The sequence below is a fragment of the Podarcis erhardii genome (assembly GCF_964252035.2).
Source record: "Podarcis erhardii genome assembly, chromosome: 1".
In the NCBI taxonomy this organism is placed as follows: domain Eukaryota; kingdom Metazoa; phylum Chordata; class Lepidosauria; order Squamata; family Lacertidae; genus Podarcis; species Podarcis erhardii.
Genome location: NC_138497.1, coordinates 101,656,941 through 101,666,204, shown reverse-complemented (window position 1 = coordinate 101,666,204; position 9,264 = coordinate 101,656,941). Strand labels below are relative to the sequence as shown.

At 39.9% G+C, this 9,264-nt stretch overlaps 1 protein-coding gene across 5 annotated transcripts in view; it reads right to left on the bottom strand.

Moving 5' to 3' along the window:
• Positions 1-4,974: 4,974 nt before the first annotated feature.
• KYNU (kynureninase) overlaps positions 4,975-9,264 on the bottom strand; it is a 94,179-nt gene continuing 89,889 nt past the window's right edge. For all 5 annotated transcript variants that reach the window (XM_081872945.1, XM_081872944.1, XM_081872942.1 and 2 more), the window contains 2 exons: positions 7,774-8,004; positions 4,975-6,038 (listed from right to left, as the gene is read on the bottom strand). In XM_081872945.1, the coding sequence (XP_081729071.1) occupies positions 5,895-6,038; positions 7,774-8,004 (375 nt within the window). In that variant the 3' untranslated portion in view covers positions 4,975-5,894. The remainder of the gene's footprint in view (positions 6,039-7,773; positions 8,005-9,264) is intronic.

Here is a 9,264-nt window from a genome sequence, read left to right as displayed (position 1 = left end):
CCGGTGCTGTTATTGTGACTTCAAAGCTTTTAAAAAAACTGCAGTTGAATGAAGCAGTTCATCTGTCATTATTCAAATAAGAAGCAATTATGATGAAATAAAGATAGAATTCCATGGAGAAATGCCCCAATCAATTTTCACTTATATTTAACAGGAAACATAAAATGATGCATAGAATAGTACATTTATGTTAGTTTTTAAAAAATAAAAACATGCTGTGAATGTAAAAAATAGGAATTGCTGATCTTTATCAAGTTCATCGTACAACTGCAGGAACCATATAAATAGATTTCACAAATATTGACAAAAAGATCACTTTGAAGGGAACAATTTCACATTAGGTGAGGAAACAAAACTATTTCCATATTCTAGATTTGTTTGGATTGTCCATTCCCATGAGGACTACTTCAGATACCACAATTTTCTGATATCTAGATAAGCTATGGGCAGGAGAATGCAAGTTTCCTGTGAAATATGGCCTGGATATTTTTTTCAAAATGGTTTCCTGATTGGTGCACGTGTGGCACAAACATATCTGCACTGCAGTTCACCTATCATGTTAAATCTATTAATGCAGATTTTGAATGCAAAGAAAACTGCTTGCCAAGCAGCACAAGGGTTGCTTTTAAATGATTACTGATAACATGCAAAGTGGGGTTTTTCTTTTCTAAGTTAGCGAAGCACTAACTTGACTTTGTTTGATTGGGTCTCAATATTCTAATACAATATGATGTAGGTAGTGATGAAGTAAATGCGAACAAGCAGAAAAAGTTTGTCACCATGCCTGAAAACGTGGTTGTAGATGATTTTACAACATTCCTATATTTATTTCATAAGATTTATATAAAGTGGTTATCCATTATTCCTGTTCTTTTTTCCACTCAAGTGTTCCATTTTTCTTTTTAGTCATGAAAGTATTATTTCATCAGAAGTCCATTTTCTTTTAGTTAAACAATGATATTTAAATGAGTTGCTTGTGATAGAGGTATGAAAACGTATGTTTTATTTGACTCGAACAGGTTGTTGTTCTTGTTATTCCAGTTATCGTAACACAAAGCTTTAGAAATGAAAGCCTGAAACATTTATTTTCTGTGCTGTAGCTCTTCTGGGATATCTACTCTCAGCAAATAATATGTAAAATGCTGACACCTAATGTTAAGTTTGAGTATTTTCCTTGAGATGCATTTTCTAACAATTTTAGGAATAAAAATGCTGTTCTGCAGCTGGTAGAAAATACCCCCCCAAAAGGCCCATGGCTGACATCAAAGCTTTGGGAAGCTCTGTTGCATCATCTTCCAGTCAGTTGTAGGTACACATTCAAGATGAGCACAACACTTGAAGAAGCATAAAGTATGTTTCAGCTATTTTTTTGCACCCCCAAGAACCTATATACAATTCCTGATGCCTCAGTGTTAAATCATCCCAGGAAACTGAGATGAGAAAGACTTGTCTCAAGCTTTGAAAAGCTTCTGCCCATCACAATTGTATTGGACAATGTGAACTACTGGTCTGAGCTAGCAGCTCATATATTCTAGGAAAATGGCAGTGTTGAGATATGAAGGCATCATTTGACAAGGCAATAAAACCACCCCGTTCTTCTCTCTCCGGCTTCTTCAAGCTGGGGAACTACAGTTCTGACATAGATTCTACAGAGTAGCAGAACCAGTCCCAGACTCCCAGTGGATTTATATGGTAAATATGAACACACAAAAAGTTCTGTGCTTATAGTGTCAGCACTCAAGTCTGCAACAGGTCTTTAACTAGTGACTGCAGGACTGTCAAACATAGGCTCACCCTGTGTACCAGCCCCTGCACAAAGGAGAAAACTACAGGGAAATCAGTCAAGGAAACATGGTGAGAGTGAGTCAGGTAGTGCCCATTGACCCCTTATGAACAATTTCCCCTCATATATAACCTTGTCCTGCAATTGCGCTTCTCAGAGTCACTGCCAATACCACTTGTCCCAAAGGTACACTTAGCTCGTACTAGAAACTGAACCCTCTGGAATCAATTACCAGCTGAAATTAAACAATTACTTAGTGTCTTGATATTTAGGTGGCTGCTGAAGATTCTCTCTGTGTTTGTGTGTGTGGGCACGTGTGTGTGTAGGCTTTCCCTGGTTACTCAGTTTTTTTGAAATTTTACTTGTAGAACTATATAAATGGTTTTATTGAGTTTTAGAGTCTAATCTTTTGTATTTTGTCTTACTGTACTGTACACTGTTTCTGGGGTGTATGGGGTGTTAGGGGAGGGGTAGTACTTCTGGTGAAGGAGACATCATGCTCCTTCTGGGCTAGTTTGACCACCTTTGGTCCCCACCCTGCATTCAGCTCTCACCTGTGGATCCTAGAAGCTGTTACACCCCAGGAAATGGCTTTGGCTGGCTGGTTAAACCAGGTGAGGGTAGCAAATGACACCAACCTGACACCAAACTGGGAGGGGTGGCTAACACCCCAGAGGACAGGATCACACTTCAAAACGACCTTGACAGATTAGAGAACTGGGCCAAAACAAACAAGATGAATTTTAATAGGGAGAAATGTAAAGTATTGCACTTGGGCAAAAAAAATGAGAGGCACAAATACAAGATGGGTGACACCTGGCTTGAGAGCAGTACATGTGAAAAGGATCTAGGAGTCTTGGTTGACCACAAACTTGACATGAGCCAACAGTGTGACGCGGCAGCTAAAAAAGCCAATGCAATTCTGGGCTGCATCAATAGGAGTATTGCATCTAGATCAAGGGAAGTAATAGTGCCACTGTATTCTGCTCTGGTCAGACCTCACCTGGAGTACTGTGTCCAGTTCTGGCACCACAGTTCAAGAAGGACACTGACAAACTGGAACGTGTCCAGAGGAGGCCAACCAAAATGCTCAAAGGCCTGGAAACGATGCCTTATGAGGAACGGCTAAGGGAGCTGGGCATGTTTAGACTGGAGAAGAGGAGGTTAAGGGGTGATATGATAGCCATGTTCAAATATATAAAAGGATGTCACATAGAGGAGGGAGAAAGGTTGTTTTCTGCTGCTCCAGAGAAGCGGACACGGAGCAATGGTTCCAAACTACAAGAAAAAAGATTCCACCTAAACATTAGGAAGAACTTCCTGACAGTAAGAGCTGTTTGACAGTGGAATTTGCTGCCAAGGAGGGTGGTGGCGTGTCCTTCTTTGGAGGTCTTTAAGCAGAGGCTTGACAACCATATGTCAGGAGTGCTCTGATGGTGTTTCCTGCTTGGCAGGGGGTTGGACTCGATGGCCCTTGTGGTCTCTTCCAACTCTATGATTCTATGATTCTATGATAAATGGGTCTCAAACTCTTGGTGAATTAGGGACTTCCCCTGCATATGAATCTGGCGGATTGAGTGGATGAGACCAGTAATGGGACAAATGGTAAAAGAAGTTGGTTACAGTGCATGTTGCAGACGGAAATGTGGGCAGATGGGGCTCACCAACCTGGGAAGGTAGCCCAGCTAGGAGAATGAAAACTATGATCTTAAACCTCTGCTGCCTTGCAGCTATACTAATTTGTGAGGAAGGCTTCAGGAGTAAGGTAAGTAAAAGTAAGGTAAAGGACCCCTGGACAGTTAAGTCCAGTCAAAGGCAACCATGGGGTGCAGCGCTCATCTCGCTTCAGGCCGAGGGAGCCAGCATTTGTCTACAGACAACTTTCCACTTCTGGCACAACAGAACACTGTGACAGAAGCCAGAGCGCACGTAAATGGTGTTTACCTTCCCGCCGCAGCGGGTACCTATTTATCTGCTTGCACTGGCATGCTTTCTAATTGCTAGGTTGACAGAAGCTGGGACAGAGCAATGGGAGCTCACTCCATCGTACGGATTCAAACCGCGACCTTCTGATCAACAAGCCCAAGAGGCTCAGTGGTTTACACCACAGCACCACCCGCATCCCTGCTTCAGGAGTAAACCCCAAGGAAAAATCTGTACCCACTGCTTTGTGGGAAATCTTCAGGAGAATAAAAGGCTAAGGAGTTACACAAATCCAGAGTGGACTCCCTAAGATGGTTGGATGGTGTCTTATACATTTCCTTCTGGCAACTCCTGCAGCCAAGCTGATACCAAATTTATTCCTGTGGACCACATCAGCAAGGCCGAGGGGGGTGGGTCTTGTTATCTGAACAGCCCAGGACCTCCAAACACACTGCCCAGAGTTGTGTCCTGGAGGGGTCAGTTCAGTGCTGCTAATGCAGCAAAAACAATGCAGAAGGCAGCCGTTATTGTTATTCTCCATTGGTTTGACTTTACTACCTGCTGTAACTAAAAATGCAAATTTCCAGAGTTACAATTCTGGAAAAAAAAAAAAAAAGTTTGCTTTTTAAAAGTTACTCTTTAAAGTCCTCATTTTCCTCATTATTTAATAAGTGGCATATATGGAATGTTATACAGCACAGTAAGTTATCATAGGCTTCCTGGGGCTTATTCACACATGGTATCAGCAGTACACTGAAAATGTTGTAAGAATACCCATGTAAATTAAGTATTGGCAGAGAGCTGTCTTATACAAATACATCCATTCAGAACTGGCTATAGCATCATGGCTGAATTCAAACACAAACCCAGATAATTTTTATGAATATCCAGTAAGCATTCAGAAAAAAACGTATTAAAAAGGACTAAAGGATCACCAGCTATCTAGATACCATGTCACCAAGACTTACCAGAACTGTGCTCTCCACCTTTCCTTTGTCTTCACACTCAACTCATTTTGCCATATTTCTCTCATACAAAATGTATACTTTATAGATTATAGTTCCCCATATGCAACATATTGGGGGAGGGGGAATGCCTGAAGTACAAGATTAATGCAAAGTTTGTTACAGTGGGATAAAGTGAGTTTGGTGCAATATACACTGATGGTTGATGTACAAAATGTTGGTCTCTTGCTGCTCCTTACATATTCAGACAGCATAATGTCTAAATATTTTTCAGATGGCCCAGTGATTAGACGGATATGGTGGTGGATTACAGTGACAGTTTACTAAGCAGCATACATTTGCCTCAATCATACCACATCTGGTGCACTTACAAGATAAGCCCATGATTCTACACTGAATTAGGAGTCAAGCCCCACTTGCTTAATGGAAGTGTTTTACAATCACTGAGCACGTTGAAGAACAAAACAGCATTCCAGAAGATTGGCATTCTTTTAAAACCAATGTCAGAGGTACGATGTCAACACATATGCCTTGATGACCACAAGAGCCCAAATAGATATAGATCAGGATCCCCCTGGATCTGTTCTTCTAAAGAAGCAGGCTTCTGGGCCATTATTTTGCCTGGGTATCCAGGGGAGCTGTAAATCCTTCATAAACGGCTATAAGTGAGCAAAGCAACTCAGCAGAAGGTTTGTGAGAAACGCTAAATACATTTAAACAAAAGTTGAGATGTCTAAAACTTAAGTCATTTGTGAATTCTTAAATTCTACTTAGATGCTTATGAATACAATTTCAGCGCAAATTAAAATTCCCTTTAATAGAAATTGTGCTTAAAATCCAATGCAGAGTTGTATATAGTGCCTTATTCCACACAGTGACATTAGACAAAGATTAGGTTTGCAGCTGTCTTTCTGTTTCGCCTGTCAGAAGTAAACCAGAATTATCTAAATGAAGAAAGTATCTAGAATGCTAAAGACTAACCCTATTAAAATACATAAAGCATATTAATTTATGGAGCCCAAATAAGTAGAAATAATGAGTTTTAATAAAAAGTGTATCTATTGTAAATAACTATCCAAGCAAAATTAATCTTTTGGGGCAAATGGGTGGAATACATATAGCCCAGCCCAAGAGAAACAAACAAACAAACAAACAAAAATTGCTCAGAAGCATTGATGCATCTTAGTAAGAGATTAAAAAGTATAGCTGCACCATCAGTAAGATCAGGAAAGTGCTGCAGTGTTTGTTCTTTGCTTTACAGATGCCATTGCAGATCCCAGGATTTCAATAAATCTGTGCACGTCATGGAAAGAATTGTAGAGAGGAACTGGGGCAACACGGAGAGCATTGGGTTCCCGAATGTCACACTGCAAAACAGCCAATAAACATCTAGCAAATTAATATAGCTTCATATTTGTTTGCCAAACTCCAAAAGCAGCAAAGCTAACATAAAGTTTGTGCTCCTGTTATAATGCTGGCCAAATGCAATGCTTTCTCCCATTTCTGGCCTATATAAACTGAGAATAGAGGGGAAAGATGGAGAGCTAGGGTTCTTGGTATTGATTTTTCCATGGTATATTTTACAGTGCAATTCTATATATGTTTACTCAAAGAAGTAAGCCTCATGTTTAATGTGGCTTGCTGCTATGTAACTAAGTGTAGGGTTGGGATGTTAAAATCACAATAAGCCTTTTTTTTTAGAAGGGAAGGTAGATACTAATTCATGTTTTGCCATTCCAAGCTGAAAAATCAGGGGGACAAGGGGAAGAGAAATTAATACAAATGAGTTATTATGTGATATTTGGAAACTAGTTGCTATATGCATCAGAATGTTTTCAGAGACCTCTGAGCTCTGGCATAGTCACACCCTATGCCAGAGGACAAGGACCAATGCAGAAATAAGAAATCCCATTGCTTTAGGAGCCCAGATTGTCATTTCCTACACAGGGAAGGTGTAGGAAACTAATAGTCATGTTAATACTGATTTTCAGGATTGGTTTCTTAAAAGAAAAGGGAATTGTGGTGGTGGCCCCCCAAGACCTGCTGTTCTAGAATGTTGGTGCTCTGGGATTCTGAGAATTCTTGTGAGGAAAAGGGATTGTGGGTGGGAAATAAGTGGCAGTGGAGAGCAAGAATGATAAAGTAGGTCAGGTCAGGGAAGCTGCCTCTGACTTTGTGCATTACATTATCTTACAAATAAGTAATAGCTGAGAGACTGTCATGGCAGCATATTATTGAAACACATAGGCACATACCACCCTTTCAAATGATATGTTAAGAAGCCATTTCTAGTAGATTGTAAAAACATCTCACTTTTGTTTTGTCAGTGGCTAGAAAGATATGAGAAAGGTGACAAGCGGGGGCCCCTCTTTCCTGGGCAGACGCCTTCACAGTTTAGTTTCCCCTTCCATAGCACACAACTCCTCTTAATCTTAATGCTGTGGATTTGCTTCAGATCCTTTTCTCCAACTAGTTCCTTCTTGCCTCAGTTTTCCATTTCCTCTGTCTTCTACTCTCAACTCCTTTTGAACTACACTCTCTTCTAACTATTCAGCCCATTACTCACACTTCTGCATTCTTCCTTCAGCCTCCTCACCTCTACAGTTCCTGTTTGGGACCTCTCCCCAGTCTTTTAATCTATTCCTGTGCAAGATTTTAATCCTAGCCCAACTGGCAACTTTCTGTTCTCTTCCAGAAGCTGCGAACTGTTTAGTTCTGTGAGCGTTCCGGGCCATCACACCAGCTCAGTTAATCAGTGCCACTACTATAAGTCCAATGCAATATAGACAGCTTCAAAAGTGATTTGAATTAAGCCTTAAAATGCTCAAGATAGTCAAGTGATACCTTTTCTTGCATGCATGCATTTATTTTTGCTGGGGAAGTCTACAATAAAGGTATCACCTTATATATTTTATTTTGTTTGTCCCCCAGGGCAAACATAATAACACCACTATAAACCAATTAATGTGTTTTGAAGAACCATATCAGTATTCTGATTCCCCCTCTTCCTTCTGACCTAAGCAGCGGTGAACAGAAGCAATTCTAGAATTATCACAGAGCCCACTATCTTTGTTAAAGCAATGTGAAGCCTTGGTTACTTACAGCGACACCTCTTTTTTCCAACTCTTTAAAAATATCCTTAATTGGAACTGAGAAGACCAGTGTGAGCTGGCATCCTCTTTCTTCAATTTGGGAAGGTGTGATTATTCTTACAAAGGGCTGCTCAGGGTCATTTGTATCTTCACTATAGTAATGCTTTATCAAATATTCCAAGTAACCAGTCAGAAGAATGGATTTCCTTCTCAGGAGTTTCATTGTAGTTTGACCAAATACCTATATTTAAAATAAAAACAGACAACTACATCATTGCAGCAAAACAAAGAGAGCCCAGACAAATATAAACTGCATCCTTCTCTACAAAGCCTATATCCTATGATCTACTTTAGCTTTGCAAAAAGTGACTTTTGAGTATTGTAAGATAAAAACTTAGTACCAGAAATAAAGCCAGTCATTTTAATGAAAGTAGATATATCTGCACCTGAGTGCACAAGAGCACTCATATGGTTGGGAAGAACATTTGTGAACATAAATGTATGAATGCTGTCGTGAGTTTCATTCTCAAGCTGTCCACAATATGCAGATGCTGTGCTCAGGAGAAAAATGTTTTCTCTCAGTAATCCTTATAAGAGCAATGCAAACTAGGTCAGAAATGTTATCCTCATAGTACAGCTATATTTAAAGTCCCTTCTTCTGGTCCCCGTTTTGGCTGATGCGAGATGGGTAATGACTGGTGATAGCGGCTTCTTGGTGGTGCTATCCTAGGGAGATTTTCCTGGTTCTAAGTCTGTTCTATTTTTTGGCACCAAGTAAAGATATTTTCATTATCATCTAATGAAATTGTTGTTTCAATCTGATTGCTGTAGTTCCAAGGAAGAACAGACTCATCCCTAGAAAGGAACGACTAGGGATGGGAGAATCTTTCAGTTTATGTTCTTCTCTGTTTCTTATTTTTTCCAATCTTAATTTCATTTCTACACATTCTCACATCACTCTGAATTTTTTCTTTAAATGTCATGAAAATTCACCAGAATTGTAGTGTGAATTTCTACCTAATATACTCAATGTAAGCAATCCTGCCTAATATAAACATCTTCCAAAGCAGTTTCCCCTAATCTAACACATTTTCTCTTATTTTTGCTAAAGTTTATATTTTTATGCACACTTGACTCTAGTACATGCATTTTTTTGCATATACATTCCTTAGCAGAAGAACTGTGCTGCAAAATTTGGAGAAGAGTGAATTTCAAGGATGGCCGTGTTCCAGTTTGAATATTGTTTTGGAAAGCAGTTAGGCAGGTTTGCCTTTAAATGTGAACTGAACTGAATTTCTCCCTCTTCCCTAGGAACAGCATAAGGCGATTGTTTTTTGGAACTTGTACCCTACACTGCTTGGAGGGTGGCCTTGAGAATAAGAATGCCACCAGTTTAATGGCACTGAGACTTGGGATGCACAAGGGGGTAAAAATATTGTGCGCCTTTATGTAGAAGCTGCCTACGGTTGCAGAAACTTAGGGTTTCTTCCTGCAAGATTAG